Source organism: Anastrepha ludens, chromosome 4 (assembly GCF_028408465.1).
Source record: "Anastrepha ludens isolate Willacy chromosome 4, idAnaLude1.1, whole genome shotgun sequence".
Taxonomy (NCBI): Eukaryota; Metazoa; Arthropoda; class Insecta; order Diptera; family Tephritidae; genus Anastrepha; species Anastrepha ludens.
Window position 1 is genome coordinate 29,558,866 of NC_071500.1, and position 26,789 is coordinate 29,585,654.

The 26,789-nt window shown below is 37.2% G+C and overlaps 2 protein-coding genes across 2 annotated transcripts; one reads left to right on the forward strand and one right to left on the reverse strand.

Annotated features, from left to right (window-relative positions):
- Positions 1-5,826: 5,826 nt before the first annotated feature.
- LOC128860288 (alcohol dehydrogenase-like) lies at positions 5,827-7,275 on the reverse strand. Its single transcript, XM_054097717.1, has 4 exons — positions 7,067-7,275; positions 6,607-6,834; positions 6,348-6,521; positions 5,827-6,277 (listed from the first exon to the last, which is right to left on the reverse strand). Exons 1-4 carry the CDS (start codon positions 7,157-7,159, stop codon positions 5,990-5,992), a joined length of 783 nt encoding a protein of 260 aa, XP_053953692.1. The 5' UTR covers positions 7,160-7,275; the 3' UTR covers positions 5,827-5,989.
- Positions 7,276-15,795: 8,520 nt separating this feature from the next.
- LOC128861756 (uncharacterized) lies at positions 15,796-24,728 on the forward strand. Its single transcript, XM_054100139.1, has 2 exons — positions 15,796-17,079; positions 23,820-24,728. Exons 1-2 carry the CDS (start codon positions 15,868-15,870, stop codon positions 24,657-24,659), a joined length of 2,052 nt encoding a protein of 683 aa, XP_053956114.1. The 5' UTR covers positions 15,796-15,867; the 3' UTR covers positions 24,660-24,728.
- Positions 24,729-26,789: the final 2,061 nt, after the last annotated feature.

Here is a 26,789-nt window from a genome sequence, read left to right on the forward strand (position 1 = left end):
ATATATGTATGTATATGCGCGTATGTATATAAATTCACATATTTGTATTTGCATATGCCTTCTTCCTGTGTGCATGGTAATGAACCATTTCTCTGTTGAGAATAGGACGATGATAGGAAAAGTAGGAAATGAAAGGGCGGTGTAATGTGTCTTGAAAAATTCAAATCGATGATGGCGCCTGTTAGTGATTAACGTATGATGCACAATCGAAATTGAACATATCTTTCATGAATTTGATATTTTTTTCGTAATTTTTCACGTTTGTGTAAATGTAACTTGATCAATTCCATTGCGATTCCATTTACCTCCTTCTCTATATCCATACAAAATATCTATCAAACAAATAAAATTAAAATTTTCTTTTGAAAAATGCAACCATTCCATCAGTATTTTCTTATGACGTTGTCACGTTAAACTACCGCCAGTAAATCGACTTTACAGGCAACCTCTTTTATTTACGGCGGTTCTTGCGAATTTTTGTCGTTAGGTTAGGTTTAGCAGCCGCATCGCACATAGAGACAGCGATGCCACTTAGACCACGAAATGGCTGGGCTACATTTCCATTTCATATTGAACCATCCTGAGCTTTTGACAAAGCGTAAAAGGTTGTTGATACCTAAAGTGTATCTGTAGATTATCTAAATTAATTAAGAAATTAAAGGATCTTAAATATCGGTTCGTGCTTATGGCTAGAGCCGGCCATGTGCAAAAACTAGGTGTAGAATTGTTTCCACCTCCAAGGTGTAGAATTGTTTCCACGGCCTCCTCATTCCTGCAGCTACGACATCAATCATGCATATAAACGCCTAATCTCCTTGCATGATCTCCTATGAGACAATGTCCTGTGAGGGCCCGTACTAAGATCCTACTTTGAAGTCTACTCAATTTTATAATATTCTTGGGCAGACGTAGATTTAGCCTTGAGCATGTTTGCCTAGCAATTTCACAGGTATTGGCACTAATCCATCTTTGATTTACGGAACTGATTAGTGCGTCCTTAATAAGAAGCTTACAAGTTGCGAGAGGTATTATTAGAAAGGAGAATTACACACCGAAATAGCATCAACAGTTATGTAAAAAAAGGAAAGTATGGGTGGATCAGGCATACTTTGCGAACGCCTTATGAGGAAATACCGCACGCCGCCTTGACTTGGAGCCCGCAAGGAACGAGAAGAAGAGGCAGACCATTGATGCCTTGGCAAAGGACTATCCGCAATGAAACTGGAAAATCGTGTAATGAACTGAGATTTATGCCTAGAAACAGGTATGTTTGGCAAACTTTTTTTGAATCCTTATGCTCCTAAAGGAGAATGGAAAATACTTATGGAAATAATTAGAAAGGTTAAATAAACGATTAAGATAGATAACTTAGACTATAAAGTGAAGTATGATTTTGCAATTGGTTTAATGACTCCTTGCAATCGATAGTACCATTAATGATATTGCAGACACAGATTTTTTTTTTAACGAGGTGTAAAAGCAATCGAAAATTTTAGTCAGAGTGGGACTTTAACGCCACTAAAAGCACCTCAAGTCCGACGGTTCATCCTACAGGGAATCCGTTTTGATAATTACGAGACCGTCGTTAATTGGAGGCCGTCGTGAGCAATAAGCTCAATAGTCAGTTAAATTCGTTTGCTGTCGTCTTGCTGCATTTTATCGTTGCTATAGTTTTTTATAGTTTTTGTCGCTGCCGCGTTCGCTTCACATTATTTCTTCACCTTCAATCAATGTTGCGAAGTTCCATGACAATTCGTGTTGCAAAAGCTTGCACCGCCCTCAGCTTCTCATTTGCCTTCCACCTCATGCGCCAGTTGTTCTTGTTAGGTCTTCGTGTTAGACAAATATTTTTGAAAATATATAGGCATATTCGCATATCATATAATGGCTGTAAACCAAGTAGTTTATTTCGACTTATATAAGGGGCAGAATAATCTTGCCAGCCCGCTTCAAACATTTCTGTGTTTGTAGAAAAATGTTGTACCTTTTCTATTTTGCTCGAATGATCCTCGTAGTATGGGTTCCATATTAATGATCAGTATTCAATGCGAGAACGCATTAAGCCAACATATAGAGTTTTCAAAGTTTGAGTCTTTAAGTCTTTAATGTCAGTGGAATTTCCTCTGATGAATTCAACCATTCCAAATGATTTGGATAGCACATAATCAATATGTTTGTAGCTAAAAATAAATACGCCTAATTTTCTCTGAACTCGGTAATCTAGCATAATAGCACTGGCCTGCCATTCCAGAGGTTGTGGGTTGGAATCCCACGTAAAGCACGGACCTCGCACTTTTCCAAATTTCTTTGTTCTAAAAAAAAAATCATTCCTCAACCACAAAAACTTATCCTTTCTCCCGCACAATAATCAGCGCATTATTGCATTGTGGCTGCTAAAACGAGCAAAAGGCAAAGAAAAAGACACAGTTACACTTTGCATCAGTGGCGTCAGCAAAATGAAGCGCCTCAACCGAGGTAATAGCGCAGATACACGAAATTTAGCGAAGTCCTCAATCATCTGTGTGATCCTTCTGCCAGAAAAATGTGACACATAGATGGCGCTTCAAGTAGTAAGAAGGCGTTGTTCATTCCCACAACTTAGGACTACCCTGTCAGAAAGCAAAATAGATTAACGAAACCAAGCAAGACTGAGTCTTGTCGAGGCCCTATACTCCCGAGTGGAGTGAACAAGGAAAAAAATGCAAGTAAGTATCTATATGACCTCCCTAAAATTCACACTTTATTCAAATTTGCAAAGTATTTGTCACATTTTTTATATGTTTAAGAATATGAAAAGGGAATGGGTAAATACAAAAATATCTCAGGTAGTGCTGGAGTCTATTGGAGAGCATTCAGACACGGAATCAATCATTGATATCACACATTTTTTTATATTAAATACTACTTGGATCTACTTAACTGTCCCTGTACTTGTTGAAGAATCGCTGAATTAACCATAGAACCATGTCTTTGCCCTTAGCACAGATCATTCCTCAGCGGCAGTCAACTATCAAAGAAATGTCTCAATGAAGATATCGCCTAATTTATGTCTCATTAGGCACAGAAGGAGAACAAGAATTGCAAAACATGCACCTGCACTTATTATATCTGTCCCATGCAAATGCGTGTACGCTTTGTAAAGTAGATAAGTTGACTCATATACAATGTAGAAAAATAGATACATATGTATGAAAATATTTGCACATACACACACATATACATACGAGATTTATGATCTTTGGTTGCATGGCATTTCTTTTACCAAACATTATTCCATCCACCTATTGGACTTTAAATATACGTGTGTGTGTATGTACATTTCTAAATGCGTTTGCACTTTAAGGCAAGAAATTGGAATAGCGTAAAAAGCCTAATAATGAAGCATAAAACACCAAAATGAAGAAACAAGTTATTTCTAATAGCGGTCGCGACTCGCTCCTCCTAAAAACTATTTGTGGAACAACATCAAGATGCACGCCACAATATTAATTTTTATTATTTTTTATTAGTGTTCTTCGGAAGGTTATACTTCTCAGTAGTGCCATCTTTCTGAGTTCAGTTTCAGCTCCTCAGCGCTCAGTGATTCAAATAATGTTTTTAACTAATATATATTATATAAAACGCATGAAGTATCTTGCAAACAAAAATTTTAGTTTTTTCTTAAAAACAAAATAATAATATTGCTTGCCCTGTCTATGTAGGTATATAACAATAGGTAATTTGTTTTACAAATATATGAAAACTTAAGAGATAATATAAGGTCATTGTTCTTCATGTAATTCATTTTTTAAATATTTACTGCGATAATTTAGATAAGTATATTACATAAATATATTTAATATTATTACATTACAAAAGGTGAGTTGCTGTTTTTCGTGTATATCCTGTTTTCTTGATAATCAAGCAGCGATCAAGGCACTGGCCTCAGCGCGCGTTAATTAAATATTGTTAAAGAATGAAGAGTGTCGCTCCCGCTTATCCAACAACACTACACCACAATTTGTTGAATTCCCGGCCACTCTGGAGAGGAAGGAAATGAAAGTGCGGATGAGTGTACAAGGAAAGGCTCTGGGATTGAACTTTAGCGAGTGGTAGAGGGCATAAGCATTCCTCTAAACGAAATGTACACTGGGAATGACTTGAGCGTAATAGAGGAAACCAGTAGAAGGCGGTGTCTGACCACGAACTGCAAGGTTTCCCAAGGTTGTGGCCAAAACTGAAACTCAAAAGGACAAAATGTCTGCTTGGATTCAACAGATCAACTACTAGCATCCTCACAGGTGTTATAACGGGTCACTACACCATAGCCACCCTAGCCAGTAGGATGGGTGTACCTCATATTGACTTCTGCTGTAGTTGTGGAGATAAAGAAGAAATTGACTGGTGCAACACCTCCTCTGTGAATGTCCTACTCTTCAAGAAAGCCGTGCCAAATATCTTGGCGATTATTTCTTTGAAGACCGTGAAAATCTGCAAAATGTCTCACTGGCGGGACTGTTTGCCCTCTTAAGAAGATCTAAGTAGCTTAAGCAACTTTCTTAGGGGATGGAAATCAAATAAACGTATCACAATAGGGGCACCGAGTGTCTTTTTTTAGACAAGCAATCTTACTATGTTAGATTAGCATTCTTTTTTCATTCCAATATCTCGCGAAATTGTTGACCGTATTGGTATATTACACAAGCCTATCTTCGGTAGTCTAGCATAGGTGCACTAGCCTGTCATCCCAGAGGTTCTGGGTTCGAATCCCACGTAAAGCACGGTCTTCGCACTTTTCCAAACTTACCTACTTTCCTAATTTCTATAAAAGTAAAAACAAAAAAAAAATAATTCCTCAACCCCAACAACCTTATCCTTCCAATCCTTACTCCCGCCCAAAAAACAAAGAAAAAGACACAGTTACACTTTGCATCAGTGACGCCAGCAAGAGGAAACAGGCAATGGCGGTAATAATGCAGACACACCAAATTTAGCGAAGTCCTCAACCATCTGTGTGATCCTTCTGCCAGAGAAATATGACACACAGATGGCGCTTCAAGCAGTAAGAAGGCGTTGTTCTTAAGCAACGACAGGTGAGCATTCCCATTACTTAGGACTGGTAGCGGCAGGCTAATCACCAACACTGTCAGAAAACAAAATAGATTAATGAAACCAACGCAAGAATGAGTCGAGGCCCTATGCTCCCGAGAAGAGTGAACAAGGAAAAACAATTTTTCTCTTTACGCGATTTTTTTACACAAATCTGATTTAGCACGTGATAAAAAGAAAAAAACGTTCTTGTTTTATACGACTTGTTTTGTTTTAAAACGTTTTTCAATATTTTATAAATTTTCTTGAATCTCATAGAGCAAATAGAGTGAGATTTTTCGACGCATGTACGAAGCGCTTAAATTAGTCTCAGGAAAAGTCTCTGAGACTCGATCGATTTTGTTCTCGCCGCTTAATAATTTAATTCTTATAATATTTTTAACGAATTAAAATGTGTAAGCATGAAATAAATTCTCAAGCGAACTCTAAAACGAATTTTTTAATATTGTTTTCACTTAATTCTCTTTTACACGATTTGTTTTCTTTTACACGATACATTTAAAAAAATTTTTTTTTTGGGAAAATATCTCTCGTGCAAAAAGATAATTAGGTGTAAATAAATAATTGACGCGTACATTTCTGTTAGGTCGAGCTCCTTCTCCTATTTGTGTGTTTTTCCACAAATGATGGGAAGAGAAGAAATACTATACAGAAATACACCCCACCCGGAGGTTTACCATTGCCTGCCGAAGCAAAAAAAAAAAATTAAATTAGTTAATAATTAATTTGTAGCTAATAGAAGCGTAATTAGCTTCGTTTCGTTGTTTTATTTAAATTTCCTTTCATATTGTTCTCACCCAGACACCCTATTATTTACATATTTATATATTTACATATTTACACATTTACATAGACACTTCACATGGACAGTACATTATTTTTTATTAACTTGAATAGTTCCTCAAGACGATTCAAAAGATGGCTTCCACAGCTCCGGAAATGTAACCTCCTCAATGTTACCTATATCGAGAATGTAGGCTCCACCATTCTTACACGTCTCCATAACTTTTATCATATTTTTCGCACAAATTTCTGCGGTTTGCAACTTTGCCTTGTAGAAAATTTTAGCAGGCTCTTGGGCGAACTCAAAGGTCACCTTTTTGTGAGCATTTCTAAAAATATTAGTATCAGTAATGCCAGGGCATATGGTAATGAAACTAACGCCAAAACGATCAAAATATATTTTATCCTACAAATAAAGGAAAAAGAGAAAATATGTAGTTAAAGGAAATGAAAAAGTTTTAAGCTATGAAACAAACCGCCATGCAGCGCGTGAAGGCAGTAACACCATGTTTTGTAGCCGAATAAATAGCAAACAAACCGGTTGCCTCCAAGCCGGCGACAGAGGAGACATTCACGATGATACCACCACGTCCACCAGCAGATTTATCCATATATGGCAAGGCAGTAAGTGTGCTATGGATAACACCCAACTAATGAGGATTGAATAAAATAGAAATACCTAATTTCAAAATATGCAGCCAAGAAACGTGAAACAAATGGTTACGAGTATATTACCAAATTGATTTCGACTGTGAGGTCAACATGTTCATCCGTCATTATGCCGCAACCGTTGACTAGAACATCAAAGTGTTGCATTTTAGCCACAGCTTCTTTGAAAGCCGCTGTTATGCGCTCTTTTTTCGAAACATCGAATTGTATGAAATGAATTATAGTTGCGGGGTATGATTTTTGCAAAGCTTCCAAAAGTTCTTTATTTTCCGTTAGATCAAGTATAGCTAGATTCTGGAACAATTTAATAAAAACATTACTTATGTATTATTATTAAATTTGGTTTATTCTATGCACTTATGGATAGGCACAACAAAATCAAAACGCACACTACAAATTGAAGACCAGACTTGGTCCATACACCCATCAAAGGAATAATATGTACAAGCAAGCACATAAATATGTATGTATGCATGTGAGTATCACAAAAAGTGTTCACTGCATGCTGGCCATTCAACACAATTACCTGTACACCTTTTTCGAGCAATTCTTTGACGCAAGCTTGACCAATACCACCAAAACCACCTGCGTATATCACATTTTTCCCATTGAGATCCATTTTAAGCACAATTTTGCACAACTTTACACTATGAAACAAGTTAGACTCGTATGGCACTTTTTCGTTAGACGTCTGCTATGACTCGAGTCTCTTCAGTAACTGTTGGCTACTATTTTCGCGAATTTGTGTTCTACCAACACTGACCTTACTCTGCTAATCTTTGCTTACTTAACTGATAAAAGCTTTGCCTCATTATATGTATTGCAAATGCCATTATTAAGCTTTTTAATAATTAATGCAAGCAAATTCGTTCACAAGGTTAAGAATTTTAACAAGCTTAAGATGTCGAACTGGAACTACTTTTGGGAAATAAAAAGAAATAAGGCGGCGGGAGAGGGGTGCATTGGGCATGGGAAACCTCTAACTGGCTAAATATTTAGCCCCAACCCCCAATATTTCAGCTCCACAAAATTTCGTTCATTCAAAATGCATTCATTAAAAATGATGGCAAAAGAACAACACCACTTTGTAATACCTCTGTAAATAAAAATAAATTTGCTGTTTTTGCTTATTCGTGAGCGCAAATATGTATATTTAACATAATTTAAAATTGAATAAATAAACAAATTTAGCATGATTTAGTGTTTAAAAAAGTCGAAGGCCCTTGTAGCTAGCGCTTATTTTTTCTTCTTCTTGATTAGCACGATAACCGCTTATGCGATTTTGTCCGAGTTTATCAAAGCGCGCCTGTTGTTTCTTTCTCGTGCTAACCGGCGCACAGTGCGGCCGATTCCCGAAAAGCTGGCCAAAACTCAAAAAATTAAGTAATTGATTCAAAATTTCTTACTCGGGGGTTGTCGGGTTCGCTGATTCCGAATTTGATCTTAAAATTTTGAAAATCCACCCCCTTCCACCCCTATTGGCCACCCCCTCACGTGAAATAGCGTATATTCAAGAACATAATCAAGATGCATGTAAATTTATATGTTTTCGGGGTCGCAAGGTAGCAAGTGGTAGCAGCTGAATCTTGTTTTATTCAGTAACCATTACTTTTTTGAGTAACCTTTAATAGGTTTCAAAGCAGCATATGGCGGCGTTGTATTACTATACAGTTTGAAAACTCAAATTTTATAAAAAAAATTGCAAAAAATGTATCTACGTATTGCTGCAGCTAAAAATTTTGTGTCGAGGTATTGATATGTACTAAAGATTTCTCGTATTTTACTAATTACCATTTGGTTTTGTTCAATTTACTCCATTACAAAATCTTTCAAATGTGTACAACTTTCACTATTCATCGACAGTAATACGATGCTCAAACGAAGGCCGCGTTGCGACTGAAAATACAGAGGATACTTAGGGTACAGGACGTTGCTATGAACGGTTTTCACTACTCAAGGCATTACTGTAGCCAACCCAAAGACAAAAAAACCCTATATAGAAACTTTTTTTTTCGACTTTTGGCCAGCCTTTTGGGAATCGGCCGCACTGTGCGCCGCCAGTTGGAAAGTGAAGCCAAGTCTTTCTCCACTTCACCTTTCCAACTTAGATGAGCCCTTCTTCTTCCTCTGCTACCACCCGCTGGACGACATGACCCAGCCAACGTAGCCGCTGGATCTTTATTCGCTGCTCATTGTTTCATCGCCTGGGATACTCGCCGTTGCCAACGTGTAAAGGTCCAAAAATCTTCAAACACTCCAAGTGACGCCTCATCTGATGTTGTCATCGTCCACGCATCTGCGCCATACATTAGGACGGGCATGAAGAAAGCCTTATAGAGTGTCAGTTTTGTTTGTCGAGATAGGACTTTACTACTCAATTGCCTACTTAGTCCAAAGTAGCACTTGTTGCCAAGCGAGATTCTACGTTGGATTTCAAGGTTGACATTGTTATCGGTGTTAATGCTGGTTCTTAAATAAACGAAGTCTTTTACAACCTCAATCATAACTGTCAACAGTGTCGTGGGTGCTGACACACGCTTACTCTTTAATGGGCTAATTCTTTCTCCCTAACCGCTGGGCGTATGAGCAGGGAATGAACCGCGTTAGCTCCTAGTTCGATTATAGTAGCTAATACAGGTAGTCTCGGACATACGATGGCATCTAATCGTTTGCGTTGGAGAAGCCTTGTACATACCCTATGCTTCTCAAAGGAATAATCAGAAGAAACAAAAAAAAGTAGATAAACTGAAACTTATTATGAATTGAATGTTTTCATAAATATAATAAATAAATATATGCTTTATATTGTAAATATTATAACTTCTTCCTAATATTCGCATCAAGTTTCATAAAAAAAGCCTTGCTCGATGGCGCGTTTAACAACATTCTACCGGATACCATAATAAAGGCACTAATTGATTTCGGGATCTCGGGAGACTCTGGTTGAGTTCATCAAAAACATGCTCTTGAGCAGATTTGTGATCGTAACCCTAGGGGCCTCAAAGATCAGGAACAAAGTCAGTAGAGGAACACCTCAAGCCGGTGTGTTGTCCCCTCTCCTCTGGTTGCTGGCAATAAACTTCTTGCTAAAGAGCCTAGAGGAGGGAATACAACACGTCGTAGCATATGCGGATGACGTTGCAATGGTAGTAAGAGGGAAATTTCCCAATACACTTTGTGAAGTCATGCAAGATTTACTAAACATGGTTGAAAACTGGTCAAAAGCAAATGGGCTAAGCGTCAACCGCAATAAAACTGAACTCATCCTATTTACCAGGAAACATATAGCAGGCAGATGAACTTGCGCGAACGGGTACAACGCTCTATCTCCAACCGGTAAGACGCTGATACCTATGCCTCCAGCCACTTGTAAATTACTTATAGATAGGAAAACCATCAAGAAGGTAAATACAAGTTGGAAAAATCTCACAGCAGGCAGACATGGCCGAAATGGAACAGCGGTCGATCAAAAATCTTGTTAAGATTTAACAGAGAAGCTATAAGAAAAATGATAGGGGTATTAAATGGTCATTATCTAATAGGCAGCCACGCTAGAAGGTTAGGACTCCCGTACTTCGATTTCTCTAGAAGCTGTCTTAATACAGAAGAAGAGGAAACAGTTAGACTCCTTTTATGTGAGTGTGAAAGCTTAGCTATGAGGAGGCTGCGCACTCTTGATATGGCATTTTTAACTTATGCAGCGGGCATAGCGTATCTTAAACTAACGAAGCTCTGCTCGTTCGTGAAAGCTACCGGATGGTTTGAAAAGGAACACGTAGGGTAAGGATAAGCTCAAGTGGTATCACAATGGACCTGCGAAAGGTCTAAGTGTGTCGTTACGACAACCACCCAACCTACCTACTTACCTCCATAAAAAAATGTCTTATACTTATGCATGTATTTTGCTGTATGTTAAATACATATATATGTATGTATACGAGTATACGATTAAGTTATAAATAGATTTAAATGCGTTGGCTACACGATTGCAGAAAAGTTATCTATAAAATATTTTGAAAGCTTTTGTAGTTAACATTGATTTTTATTTTGTGATTTCGCTGCTGTAATTTATTGAATGGGTTAGACGTTAAAGTGATGAGGCTCTTACATACATATGTTCGATATGTTAAGTCAATTTGTCGATGCAGTGCTACATCATAAAGTTTAGATCAAGAAGTTAGCTATATCGCTATACCTTCGGAAAATAAAATTAAAATGCGGCGTAAATAGTATCGGTCTAATAAGATATCTAAAGAAATAAAGCCGAATATGAAATAAACCAGACTATGAAATAAACCAAAGGGTCAAAACAACTAAAAAATCAGAAACTTTCACGAATATCTTTTAATTAACGATAAACGATTCTGTCAAAAATAGAATTAAGTTTGCGGTGCAAGCGAAATCTGTAGATTAGATATAGACGGCCGAAATTAAAAAGAAATTGCAACTTAAATTAGTTGTTGCTATGCTAGCTAAATTAATATTAGCATGAGGCAAAGGAATTCTGATATTTTTGCGTAACATTTTTGTGCAAACGGCTTAAAACTGTTTTATGGTCGATCTTTAAATCCTGCCGGTCAACTTTGATTATTTCCGTGATTTTAATGACAATATCGACATTTTCTTTAACATCAAAAATGTATCGGGCCCATAAACACCATTCACAATTTCAGCGGCCTGGCTTGCTCTTTTTCCCCTTATAAAAGAAAAACTGTAAAATGCACTGAATTTTCTCTTTATTGACTTCTATTGTGAAAACCCTGTAATTCACAACTGAGGCGAATAAACAAAAAACAGTAAAATAATTTTTTTAGTGCCAAATGTTACCTTGACAACGAGCATAAACTTTAAATTGTTTGATCGATAATTTGTGAGATTTCGATTACTAGAGTCATCTTTTTAGAAAGTAATGGATTTCTTTTTTCACAAATTATATACTCGTATATATGTACCTATATAATTGGCTCTACACCCTTATGAGTTTGGCAAAGCTCCGCTCCTATTTGTGGTGCGCGACTTGATATTTTTCGACCTACAGTTTTTAGCCGACTCCGAACGGCAAATGGTTTTTTTATAAGGAGCTTCTCCACGACCGAAATACACTTGACGGCTTGCCATTGGCTGCCGAGGGGCGATTGCTTTTAGAAAAAACTCATTGAATAGACTATTTGTTATTCTTATTGAAGTTGACTTCACACGATAGCATAGAGGATCTGATACAAATTTATTGCCAATTAAATATTTAGTTACATTTTTCTTTTAATTTCGTTTAATTTATTTATTTAGTCTATGGTTACAAAATTTTACACACTAAAGGCACAAAATAACTTAAATATAATAAATAAAAATAAGACTTAAAGGTAATTTGATTCCAGCTTAGATAAAAAATAGAGGTCTAGGAGAGGCGAAATCGAGATCGAGAATATTAAAAATTCCACAAATTTCATGAAACTAAAATTGAATTTTGAGGAAATGAGAGCCAAGAAACACGGAGAGAATGGTAACTCCAAAAACACTCAGGCTAAAAAACTCATTGTGTTCAAAGTTCTGGAAAGTCAAATGGTAGATAGTAAAGTAGGAAAGGAGAGAGGTGATAGAGAGAAAGAGATAGGGTAGAAAGAAACAGAGACAGAGGTAGCTAGTCATGTGAGAATTTTTCAGATTCTTTGGCAAATCTGCAAATATCGTCCAGTTTGAGATAACGAATTTACTCGTTCTCATGACATCGGAACCAAAAAATTCGTAGCCGTGCTCGAGCAAAGGCAGGACACTCACAAAGAAAATGCTCAGTGCAATCGGGCTGATCTAAGAAAGACAAATGAGGCAAATCGGGTCGTCAATGATTCCAATGGTGGTCATACACTGACCCCATGAGTTGTGTCCTGTGTTAATACCGACCAGCTGAACGTCTCTTTTACCAAGTTTTAGAAAAATGTTCGGGCTTGTCACAAAACACTTTGCAGTTCTGCAGCGTTCTAGACCGAATCATCGCTCTTTATGTAAACTGCATACATAATCGCACAGAGTACAATAAAATGCTGAGATATGTCAAAACGGATAAAAGGATTAAAATGCGTCTAGAAGATGATTTGTTATCGCCAACTTTAGAATCAGAAAAGTATAAACTTATTAACGCTAGTTACAATTAAAATGAACTGAATGCAATCCGCCAATAGTTTTTCGGTAGTTTTTTTCATTTTTAGAAAACTCAAAAATATTTACTTTAGTAGGATTTTTAAATGAAACCGTCTGGTGCAACGATTTATGGACGGCGCCATTTAGGCCATTGAAACTTTCTATGTTTGAAAGAAGTGCCAAAATGGAACAATATAATAGCGGTAATCTTAAAATTGAGCGGGTATAATCTACGATGGTAATGAAAATGCAACGAATTCGCACACGAAATTTAGATAAGTTAAAGACTACTGCACTAATGAAAAAAATTGGCAATGGAAAGACGATAATGTTTTGACCATGAACCTTTGGGTGGAAATATTCAAACACTTGAGTAATCTCTATTGCGAATACACAGATATGGCAAAAAACAAAAAAAAAATCGTTTAAGTGTGTAAGCATTAGAAGCGATTATGCCCGTCAAATGTAATATAAATTCTTTAAATATCTAAAAATTTACCAGGAGTTGCTTTGGCAAATCGCTGCAAGAGACAAATACAACAAAGTAATGATCGCATACGGAATAAAGACGAAGAAACCGCAACTGTATAGGACATTAATTGTAATTTTTGTAAATTGCGTCGTTTGCATCATTCAAAATAAAAAATGGACTGCGATCATAAAACGATTCTCAATGACCTTCTAGGTGCCTCATGAGCTCAACGAAAAAAACAAAGAAACTCGCCTTCAAATTGTTTCAATAGCATTAAAAAATAATAATTTGAAAAAATTTGTTACAAAAAATTATAGTTTTATCGAGAAGAAAACAACAAAATTTGCGGTAGTGTGTTTTTTTAAAACTAACGATAACATTTTTTTAAACAATTTTTAACAAAAAATTATAATTTTTCTATAAAATATTTTTTTTAGGCAGAATAAAATTTGCGGTAGTGTGTTTTTTAAAAATTATTGTAACATTCAATTATTGTTCAAATTTCAATTCAAAAAATTGTTAACAAGAAATTATATTGTAATTTTTTTAAAAAATCATTTTTTTAGGGATATTTTATAAAACAATATTTTTTCCAAAAAAAGTTGAACAAAAAATCATAATTTTGTTTTATTAATAATTTGTTTAGGTATATTTCATCGAAAAAAAACAGAATTTTTTAAAAAATTGTTTAACATTTTATCGTTATGATATTTTATCGAAAAAGAAATAAAATTGTGTGTTTTTTTTAATTCACAAATTAAATTGCTAACAAAAAATTGTAACTTTTTTTTAAATCATTTTTTACGGATATTTTATCGAGAAAAAAATCAAATTTGAGGGAGTCTGTTTTTTTAAATGACAAAAAAATGTATCAATAGGTAAATTTTTAACAAAAAATTATAACTTTTTTAAATAATGTTTTAGGGATATATTATCGAAACCAAAACTTAAGGGAGTGTGATTTTTTTAAACTAAAAAGAATTATAATTTTTTCTGAAATCTGTTTTTAGGGATATTTTATCGAAAAAAAAAATTTAGGGAGAGCGTTTTGTTTAATTGACAAAAAATAAAAAAAGTTATAGTTTTTTTTTTAATAAAGTTTTTGAGGATATTTTATCGAAAAAATTTAAGGGAAGTGTGTTTTTCAAATTAAAAATTAAATTTTCAAAAAAAAAATTAACAAGATATTATATATATATATAATTGGCGCGTACACCCGTTTTGGGTGTTTGGCCGAGCTCCTCCTCCTATTTGTGGTGTGCGTCTTGATGTTGTTCCACAAATGGAGAGACCTACAGTTTCAAGCCGACTCCGAACGGCAGATATTTTTATGAGGAGCTTTTTCATGGCAGAAATACACACGGAGGTTTGCCATTGCCTGCCGAGGGGCGACCGCTATAAGAAAAATGTTGTTTTTTTCTTAATTTTGGTATTTCATCGAGATTCGAACCGACATTCTCTCTGTGAATTGCGAATGGTAGTCACGCACCAACGCATTCGGCTACGGCGGCGGAGACAAGATATTATAGTATGTATAATATTTTTATAAAGTCATGTTTTTAGAGATATTTTATAAAAAAAAAATTAAAGCAGTGTGTTTTTTAAAAATTAACAAAAAAAAATTTTCAAAAAATGTTTAGCAAAAAATTATAATTTGTTTCTAAATTCATTTTTTTTGGGATTTTTTGGAACGTTAGAGAGAACCGATGATATTTCATATATTTGAATAAGTCCCAAAATTATTATATTAAATGTTCTTCAAAATGTTTTCAATTTACATCTAACTACTCTTAAGTCTCAAATAAGACAACTTTTAGAAGAATTGACGACTGTGTTCAAAATACTTGGATCACTTGACATGGAATCGCCCTATTGTATAAAATATGGCATAGCTGGATATCAAATTAGAATTTTATTGTCCCGTTTTTTGTGAATATTTTACATACTACATACCCATATTTATCTCATATAACAATTATCGAGCATCATTATACCACTCACCACACCGCAGCGGTAATTTCAATTTTTCTACGTCTATCTAAAAGTGTACAACCAAGTTTTTTCAACCGTTTTGTTATTTGATAGGTCTTCAAGCGTTAATCAACTTATGTTTTGGAATATAAGAAGTTCGTTATTACAACATCGGAAGCGATCGATATGCACACTCATACTTGTACATACACACATATGCACATGAACATGTAAACAGCTGTGCGGACAGACATCTTAGTGCGAGTCAGGGCCTGGTTGGTCGAATATACATACATATAGCATGATGGCAGTATGTCAGCCACTTTGTAAAACAATCCGACGAGTTGGGCCTCTTTCGCGGCAAAGTATGATACTATGTCAATTGATACTCCCGACTACTGGTGGTAAATGTTCGCTGGTGACTGCCGGCACTTGCCTATTGGCTGCATTTCGAGGTCAGCTCTTGTGACAAACTGCAGACGGTACTTTGTAATGAAAATATTGCGAGTACCACGCACCGTTTGGTCTACAATCTGTAAACAAATGCAACAAGTTGTTGCAACAATTTGACAAGTGTACGTGTAGTACGTACATTCTTCGAAAGGGTGTTATGCCATATAAATAAAACCGTTGACAACTGTAGTGCTTTAGTGCTTTCGCAGCTTTGAAACGTGGTCACAACGTATACGCACAGCTAATAACTGCTTAGATATTTGGATAAATTGAATATCCTTTCAAACACCATCAAAATGCGGTTGATGCTCGCCTTGGTTTGGGTGACCATAACCACAGCGACGATCATCCGTTATACTCCCACCAAGATACTCCTTGCTAAACTAGAAGGTGCGACATTAGACAAAAAGGACACGGCACCAGCCAGTACACAATATCATGAACAGGACTCGGGCGGTTTCTACTCGTATGGTTATAGTGCAGGTCGATCCGCCAAAGCCGAGTATCTCACACTGGATGGTTCGTCGCGCGGTTTCTATTCGTATGTTGATGCGGATGGAAAACTACAGACTGTGAAGTATGAAGCTGGGCGGAATCAGGGCTTCAAGGCTGCAGTTACAAATTTGCCAAAGGCACCAACTAATCCTAATAGAGTGGCGCCGCTGCCAGTACGAGATACACCAGAGGTGCAAGAGGCAAAGAAAGCACACTTTGAGGCATACCGGGAAGCGGAATTGAGAGCGGCGTTAGCGTCACAAAACGAAGCTGCTCGTCTCGAAGAGCTGAGTTTGGAAGAGCCACAAAGATCTGAACGTCCGCAACAGGAGGTGGCAGACATTTTGGAGAGCACAAGAAGTAAAATATTAGCCATATTATCGGAGGGTGCTAGTGCAGAAAATAATAGCAATAATTTAAATGGTAATGCAGAGGAAGAGCTTAATATTGATGGAGCTCAGAACCAAGAAGAGGAGGTAGAAAATGCGGACGAGGAAGATAATAGTGAATTATTGTCCATAGATAGTTTACAAATTTCACAAGACGGCAGGGAAGCTAACGAAGAGGAGGGTAACTCTAGTGATGCAGACAACATCACAATAGAAAATGGGGAGGAGGAAACTGAAGCAACGGCGGCGTCGAGAGAGTTGTCTAGTGCGGAACGGCAAATGACAACTTACAAGCTGGCCGATTTGGAAAACTCAGATGATCAGGCGGATTCACGTGCATTATACACGTTCGAAGGCAGCGGTGAGAGCTCCAAAGACTTACTACGACTCACGGAATTACAACATAAGTCCGACTTGTCTTTGGCGCAACCGAAGTTAACCACCATCGAAACTGTACGTGTGCCAGTGCATTCGTATTATACAGTATTGGCGCCAAGAACGAAATATACAGTTGTAACACCCACAACACACCAGCTGGTGCCGCGTGAGGAGGCACTCAAACGTGGTCACAGCCTGCCAATTTCTCTAAGTAGTTCCTTCTTATCACACCGACTAAGATCGAAGTAGATCACAATGAATAGTAAACTGGCAAAAGATTTAGCAACAAAGACGCATTGACCAACATAAAAACTATTTCTAACTAGACCTTAACTCAATATTCATACGATATGTTTTCAGTTCCATTCGAATGTTTTACTACATTTATTCCCATCATATTTCATATTTCACATTTCTTATTAATTTTAATTAATTGTGTATGTATACAACTTTAGTTTCCTTGCGGCAGCGCATTTGTGTAAGTATTTAACCATGTGGATGTATTGTATGTATATAACTACTTACGTATCTAACGAATTTAGTTTTAATTGAATAAAGAATTTGCATCGCAACTTTCAGTTTTTGAAAAAAATCAAACACAGTCATGTACGTATGATATAATATTTATTTATCCAATTAAAGTTCTAAAAGGCGATACGAAGTTAAATCTGATCTTAAACGATCTTCTTTCGCTTTGCTACTATGGTTAATATACTTGTACGTGCTCCCCATGAGAGACACATAAAATACGACTTTGTATTGTGGGAGTAAATATTAGAAAGTCTACTTCTCTCAACATTCAAAAAATAAATAAATATTCAATCTTGGAACTTAGGTTAGGCTAGGTTGAAGCGGTTGCTCTGTGGGACACACTCAGGTTTAAAGCACATTGTGATGCCGCGTGGGAAACTTGTCCCTATCTCTCCTAAAACCGGTGAGTGCTTTTCAAAAATTTTACAATGCATCTGATTTCTACCTTCGTACTTAACTCTTTGGTATTTGCTCTCCCCATTATGTTAAAGACCGCTGGGCGATCTTTCTCTACTGCTGAGTTCTTCTGGTTAGAATCAAACTTGATCCCAATTTCTGAGATAAATATTTAATGCTTTTAATATTCATAGGACCTCTCCATCAATCTACCAATAAAGTGAATTTTACTAGCAGAGCTGATAAACCCTTCATAACTTGAAATTACCCTTTAACTATGATTCCTTTTTTTTTTTTTTTATTAGAAAATTGAATGAATTAATGAATTACAATCACAATAAATTAAAAAGCATTAGCGACTAGGCCATCAGCTTTAAACTCTCATTCCTATTCTTAAGAGTCTAACGAAGAAACGTTTAATAGTTCTGAGACTACAACAAGCCTAGAGTAAAAACTACTATTTGATTGAATTATTTTCAAAGCGGGTATCGTCAGCAAACAAAACCAGTTCTTTGTTTATATTGGCTTATTTCTTGAATGACTTTAGGTTGCTTCTCAGCCCAAATATGGTAATTTTGCTTATTGACATATCCATTAAGCCAAAAAGGAGACTCATTGCTGAACAGAAATCCTGGACTGAGCGCGCGACGAACATTTTTCACAAAGAGTCGAGGTTTGTAATAACGGGTGATTTTTTTTAGTTATTATCTTTTTAAACAACTTGCAAATCATTGAATTTTATTATAAAAATACGTGTTCTGTTAAGAAAGTTTATCGCGCGCTTCTTCCATTTTATGGTCAGTTTAATCGACCCACTGAAGCGGCTATTCGAGCTATTGTGACTAAATTTAGAACCAAATTTACATTATTGGATATCAAACCACCAACACGCTTACGTAGAGTGCGAACTGAACAAAATATCGCACCTGTATCGGTCTGTGTTAATGATGACCATCAATTATCGATTCGTCGCCGTTCGTAGCAATTGGGCCTCTGTTACTCAACAACGTGGAAAATTTTGCGAAAGAATTTAGGTGTGAAGTCTTTCAAAATACAGCTGGTGCAAGAATTGAAGCCGAACGACCTACCGCAACGCAGAATTTTTGGTGAATGGGCTCTTGGAAAGTTGGCCGAAGATCCACTTCTTTATCGAAAAATTGTGTTCAGCGACGAAGCACATTTTTGGGTCAATGGCTACGTAAATAAGCAGAATTGTCGATTTTGGAGTGAAGATCAGCTAGGAGAACTGCAAGAGCTACCAATGTATCCAGAAAAGGTCACAGTTTGGTGCGGTTTATAGGCTGGAGGTATCATTGGACCGTACTTCTTCAAAGATGCTGCGAATCGTAACGTAACTGTGAATGGTGAGCGCTACCGTGAAATGATATCCAACTTTTTTTTGCGCAAAATGCAAGAGCTTGACTTGCATGACATGTGGTTTCAGCAAGACGGTACCACATGCCACATGCCACACAGCACGCGTAACAATGGACTTGTTGAGAGGCGAGTTCGGTGAACATTTTATTTCACGTTCGGGACCTGTCAATTGGCCACCCAGATCGTGCGATATAACGCCTTTCGATTATTTTTTGTGGGGCTATATTCAAGCTCATGTCAAGTCAGACAAGCCTGTTTCAATTAACGCATTGGAAGACAGCATTAAAGCATTTATATGTGAGATACCGGCCGAAACATTGGAAAGAGTATGCCAAAATTGGACTAAGCGGATGGACCATATGAAGCGCAGTCGCGGTCAACATTTGCATGAAATAATCTTCAAACATTACATTATATGGACTTTAGTATTGATTTAAGTACAAATTTCATGAATTTTTTTGAATTTTACGTGTGTTTTTTTGAAAAACTTTCCTATAGCTCTTAAAAACTCACCCTTTATAATTGTACGATTTTTAAACGTCGTTGAGGCGTAAGTCCCGCCGTGATGAAAAAAATTATTTATTTAGTTTGATTAGCGTGATCTGTAAAAACACCATATTGGAGAAAGTGCCTCTAATCTGATCACCCTTTACATAGAAAATCCAGCTGGGCACGTTCTATATCACACGCATCCATACATATTTACACACATATATGTGTATATGTGTTTTTGATGTTAGGCATTCACAGCATTAATAAACCTCCATTCATATAATCTTGGAACAACACTTTTTCAATGTCGCAAAATTGAAAGTGATTTAAATTAAATTTTACTGCAACATATTGAAAATTAAAAAAAAATGGGGTTGCTAAATAGGTATAAAACTATTTTTTTTTTAATATAAAAGTAAATATACATTTTTTGTATCATCTGGCCATATCAGAACGTCCATCGATATTTACATCAAGGCACATGCAACAAGGCTAAATCTCAATATTATTTGAATTGAATGTTCGGCGATTTTCTGCTATCGACTTTTGGTTCTCCAGGACCCTTCCATTGGGACGATTGGGCTTTGGTTTTGATGTCATAACCGTATACCCACGATTCGCCACCAGTTAAGATTTTTTTTCGCAAATCTGGATTATCGTTGACATCATTCAACATTTCCTGAGCGATGCTCATACGACGTGGTTTTTGGTAAAAATTCAGCAATTTCTATAATTCAGATGAATACACTCCAAAAAAAGTAGCGAGTTTTTCAATCCATAATTCTGTGTGCAAAATTTCATGCCACAGGGTAGGGTCCTTTCACCCTTGCTGTTCAACTTCTATATCTCGAAGCTCCCCCAACCACCAGAGAGAGTCTATCTGGTCTCATACGCTGACGACTGCACGATAATGGCGTCGGGCAATGACATTGATGGTCTGTGCTCCAAAGTGAACAGCTATCTCACCGATCTTTCTCGCTTTTTCACTGCGAGGAATCTCCAACTTTCCCCCGCTAAATCCACGGCGACCTTCTTTACATCCTGGACAAAGGAGTTCAAACTGTCCACCAGGGTAAAAGTCGATGACACACCAATTCCGACGGTAAACAATCCCAAAATTTTGGGTGTGACCTTTGAGAGTTTGCTCTCCTTCTCAGCGCATACAACCGCAATTGCCACTAAGGTCCAAAATCGCAACAAGGTCCTCAAGTCGCTTGCCGGCAGCACTTGGGGCAAAGGCAAAAAACTGTTGCTATCGACATTTAAGGCAATTGGTCGGCCGGTTCTAAACTATGCTGCGCCTGTCTGGTTGCCTGGAACTAGTGACACGCAGTGGATAAAGCTACAGACTTGACAAAATACTGCCATTCGGACAGCGTCCGGTTGCCTTCTAATGTCCCCTATTCAACACCTTCACAACCAGGCACAAATGATCCCGGTAATGGATAAACTGCTCAGCAAGCAGTTCCTGCTGGGGTGCTACAGCAGGTTTCACCCTTGCAGACACCTGCTTGAGCCACAGCCGCCTCCTAGGCGCGTCAGGAGACACCTTTTAAACTATACCGACGAGATCCAGGACAAAGCTGAACGAAATCTACTGCACCAGACAGTATTTAGACAGTCAATAAACGACATTCACCGGGAGACCGTCACCACCCTCTTAAGCTCCCGCCCTGTGAATGCCGTAATCAATGACCAACCAGCACCTATTGCAGATGAAGAACTCCAGATTCCCTGTGAGACACGAGTAACACTGGCACAACTGGCAGGTTAAACTCCTACTTATCCAGAATTGACCCCGACATACCAAACATATGTCTCCGCACGACACTAACCACTTCCTCACATGCTCCCTCAAACCTACTCATTTAACACCCCTCTCCCTTTGGACCCCACCCCTTCGAAACCGCAGTTTCCTGGGCCTTCCTTTAGATGAGCCAGACGAAGACGACCGATGATATACCCTACACTGGCGGGGCTTCTATTACTGTTAAAACAACAACAAAGTAATTGAGCCACAAACATCCAAACTCACAAGCCCACAAACATACAAATTTTCTCAATTATACGTACAGCTACATTTACTTATTTAAAAATAATTCTTACGTGCTAAAACAAAGAAAGAACGAGCTATGAATAGTGGGACGCTATTCTCGAATAGAAACCCATTCTCGGCATAGCAAAATCTAAGTCGAGTAGTCTGTGGATACTATTTAACTCAATACCTCTTCTATTTGCTCGCTATCTCTTTGCTCGATTAACTTGACGAAAAATTTGCATACGAAAACAACAGCAAAGTTATCAAGTAAGAGTCGCCACTAGCGAGTGTGGCTATAGTTCATTAGGCCGCACTGCCTTACCAGCGCATGTAATTTAAGCCAGTTCCCGCGTTGCCGACATATGTTCATTTGTTTCATCTATACGCCACTTACTAAGTATTGGTGAAAAAAAAGACTTTCAGTAGGAGCTCTCGTAATAGGCGCAAAATTATAATAATTTGATTTGGCAGTCTGAACGTTAAATTGATGGTTAAATCGTAAAGTTTTGTGAGGAACATTGATGCAATGATGCATTGATGCACAATCAAGAGAAACTCATATAACATCAAAAACGAACATGGAAACCTGAAGGGTATGTATGTATATTGCCAAGGGACCTCCGATTCATTAGCATGCACTGTAGGAAGGGGTGTTAGTGGATCAGAGAAATGATGAGGTTGCAGAGCGAAACGAATGAAATTTCGTTATACCATTTACCCAATTGAACCAGTTTTAATTTTTGTTAAATATTCACAAGAAAGTTTGGTTTAAGTTTTATCAGACCATCATTTAAAATTTAATCTATCTATGGAAACGATAGGTATAGGGTAATTTTGCTTTTTTTTAAATAAACCCATTAATACATTTTGAAGCCCACATACAACCGAAATTCTGAGTTAGTGGTCTCAACTGGAAGCCGCTTAAGCCAGTCGTCAAAATATTCACTATTGCCATTCACTGGAATTGGCAATCTCTCAGTACAGAATTCTACATATTTTGGGTTTAAATTTTGTCCTACAATATCAAATTTATTGCAGCCCTCTTAATTCTAAGCGCCAGAAATACTCCAATTGCGTTTTGCAAAGATTATGTTATGTCCCTAGTGAGAAACCCTACACTTAAAATGGCAATGCAAAAGTATGCTTCTTATTTCCACTTTTTGTCGGTGAACTATTGACCCTAATAGCATACATCATATGAAAAAATTAAAATTAAAGCAAAGAACAGCATCGAAATAAATTTCCGAAAAGGAATAAAAATATTGCCAACTGTTAAAAATAACTCAGAAACGGCAAACTGCAATATGCAACAGGCGAAATGCAAAACGCAATAAGAATTTCTTGATTCGTCCGAAAACTTCTGTCAACAACTAGGCAGGAAGCTTGCTGGCATTGTTTTAGGCCGTTACTATTTATGTTTGTAACTTTGTTCGTCGGGTTATTTTGTTTTCATTGATTTTGTTCATTCGAATGCTATGTTCATACATATTTACATATATACATATGAACCTACATTCGTTCAATGAATTAAGTTTTTATAGCCAATATATAACAGACATATCGCCGCATGCGTCCAGCTACTACGTCGCTTATCGCTTTTCGAACGGTTCTGCCATGACGGTGTCTTGCTGCACATACAACGCGGCGCGTTGTGGCATTCACGTGTTTCACATGTTTTCGCACAAAGGGAGCATACGTTTTTAAGGTATCAGGAGGCGCTGCCACATGTTCAGAGTTGCCGAAAACGTGCGGCGCGTATTGACAAGCTCGCAAGCAAACGAAAGTTATCTGGGCGACCTTCTTGAGGATACGAGTGCGATGTATGAAATATGCGATTGACAATGGCACAACGGCATGCACATATGGTATCACACATATCATTTACCAAAAGCATGAGCAGGCATGTGAGCTACCAGAAAAAATGTAAATAAATATGTACATATTTACGAAAAGAAGAACTTAAAAGTAAGTGCAAAAATAAAATGCCATCAAAGCAAAGGAAGCTCACACATTGCATATCGTTTTGTATAAAAGGCAGAACATTTATTCGAACTGATAACAGAGTCCTCTGGAGCGAGTACTGGTATATTGCAAGAACGCATCACTAGCAGCGCTCTATAAATTGTTTAAACACATAATTCTTTAATTATATTGTAAAAAACAAAAAACTACAAAGAAAAAAATTGCAATGCAGTTTCGTTTATTATACTTGTCTGCTATTTTGACGCTAGCTGCTGCTGATGGTTATTATTATGAGACTCCTGCTGCACGTACGCCTTTATTCTGGAGCGCCTCGACGCCTGCGCGCCAATATCAATATCACACGCAAGACAACTTTGGTCAATACACATATGGTTACGGCGAGCCACTTTCCACTAAGCAGGAAGTGCGCACTCTGGACGGCATCACTCGCGGCTCTTACTCTTACATAGATGCAGCAGGCAAATTACAGACCGTCGCCTACACAGCGGATGTCGACGGTTTTCGTGTGTCGGCTACGAATTTGCCAAAACAGCTTTTGTCTGCGAATGCCAAAGTACCATTAGATGCAGCACAATTTGTGCAGGAAACACCTGAGGTCGCGGCTGCACGTTTACAGCACTCGGCTGCCCATCGGCTAGCGAAATTACGTTTACAACAAATTTCAACAGCTGCTACTTCAATTGAAATGAAACCAGCATCTGATGGCATTGAAAAACGTGTAGAGCGTCTCGATATACTGCCGAAACCTGTCGAGGATACCCCGGAGGTTGCTGCTGCCAAGGTAGAGTTCTTCAAACGTTACGAGGAGGTAAAACAACGCAATGAGAGATTGCGCCAGAAGCAGCAACAAATTTCTGGTTATACATTAGTCAAGTCGCAACCTATAACCGTAGCTGTGCCTTTGCCTAATTACAAGCTGTCCAACGTTCCAAGCGGCGTTCTCCGTTATGAAGCTGTTGTGCCGTCGAATAGTCGCGAATATTTGCCCATCACAGAATTTAATTTATAAAACATCGGAATAGTTCATTTTATTTGATCCGTTTTTGTTCATTTTCGTTGGCTAATAAATACAAATGCAATAATAATTTCTGAAATTGGTTTTAACAATTTAACAAACCCCAGGTGGTTTTCAATGGGTAGTTTCGAGTTTTCTTGATTACAAAGAATTTTCTGGAAAAATGTATCGACTTTTGCGTAGGGGCGAAACTTATTTGTGTCTTTAGAGAGGAAACTGTTTAGCTGATTAAACTTTTGTTATAAATTGATTCCCGTCTCTTATCCCGAATTGTATTTCCCAACAATCTGTATGACGACAGATATTTTTTCTGAATCTAATTTTCGGCAACTTTTTCCCAGAAATGCAAGTCCCGACAGTTAATAAATAATAATAAATAGTAAAAGGAATTTTATTAATACATAAGGCGTTTTTCAATAGGTGCGCTTCAACTTTTTTCCAATAGGGAGGGCGAACGACGCAATATTTTTTATTTTTCGCTTGCCATTTGTAAACTTCATTAGTATACATTTCATCATGGTACGCTACACACTTGAGCAACGATTACAAAATGCTTTAAGAGAATTACGGCCTTTTTACGGTCCATTTAACAAGCCGTCCCGTTTTGGGGTTATGTGAAGTCATTGGTCTACAGTAACAAGCCGGCGACGATTTGTGAGCTCAGAGCCAATAATGCACGCGAAATTGCTGGAATTTCGGACGATTTATGCAAAAGAGTGGTCGAAAATTGGGTTCAACGATTGGACTTCGCAAAACGTGCACGCGGTGGTCATGCAAAAGAAATCGAAATTCATACTTAAATGTATATGTTCAAACTCGATAATAAAAAAAAAAATTAGTTAAAAAAGTCAAACCGTTTGTGTTTTGTTCAAAAAAGTTCAAAAGTTGAAGCGCTCTTACTGAAAAACCCTATACTATAAAAAGCGGTTAAACAACCGTAATTAATTCATCATTCGGTCGTCATCCAGAGCCACCCGAATATAATATTTTTGATATTTTATCATTTAAAATATTTTGTTTAATATTTTATGATAAAAATATCGTTGCTAAACAACAAGAAGAAAATGGGTCTAAAGTATATGCACCGGATAACCCCTGCTTAAAAGTGCAGCTGGAGAGTTTCGAGTAAATTATTCAGCATTGTGAACTCGTGCTCGTGATTGCGGTTGTGGATGCCAATACCATACACTTGCATTTTTAGATTTGGGCTCTGTATTAATTAACTGACATTTCATGTAACCTTTTTAAATGGCGCATACAAAATTAATATATTTTAGCTTAAACTTGTTACTCTCTGCCTAAAGTAAGTTGGTATTGAAAATGGGCGAAAACGGTGAGTAATCAATCCCACTTGCTGTATAAGGGAAATTTAAAAAAAAAGAAGGTAAATAAAGGTAATTATAAATTATTTTGGGTAAATACGTACATCTCAATAGCAATTTAATAAAAGTAGTCCAAATTTGTACTCGTATTGCTCCCAGCGGGCGCCGCGGCAAATGTTTTGATGGGTGACTGCCATGAAAATAGAAAAAGATAGAAAAACCGGTCACCCCTCGGCGTGCAATGACAAGTCTCCGAGTGCATTTTTGCCACGAAAAAGCTCCTCATAAAATACTATCAACCACTCCATCCAGGTCTCTCCATTTGTGGAAAAACAACAGGATGCACACTACAAGTTGGAAGAGGAGTTCGGTCAAAGGGTATAAGCGCCAATTATACAGGGTGGGCCAAATAATACCTACTAATGTTAAACACAAATAACTTTTGCAATAATCATTTATTTTGGTTAATTATTTTTATACCTTGAATATATTTTATGGAAATTATGTATGAAATATTACATCAGACTAATGTCCACCATTTTTCTCGATACAAAGATTGGCTCTTTTTAACGTGTTTTCCATTAAACCACATAATGTTTCTGGTTGAAGGCTCAGTGGCCATAACACCGCACCAAACAGTACATTTAGATGGGTGCAACTGATGTTGGTGTGTTGCCCTTGGATTTGCAGAGCCCCACAGTTTTGTTTGTTGACATAACCATTTAAATGGAAATGCGCTTCATCCGACATCAAAACATTATTTTAAAAATCAATTTGAGGGCTAATTGTGTAAAACGAATAG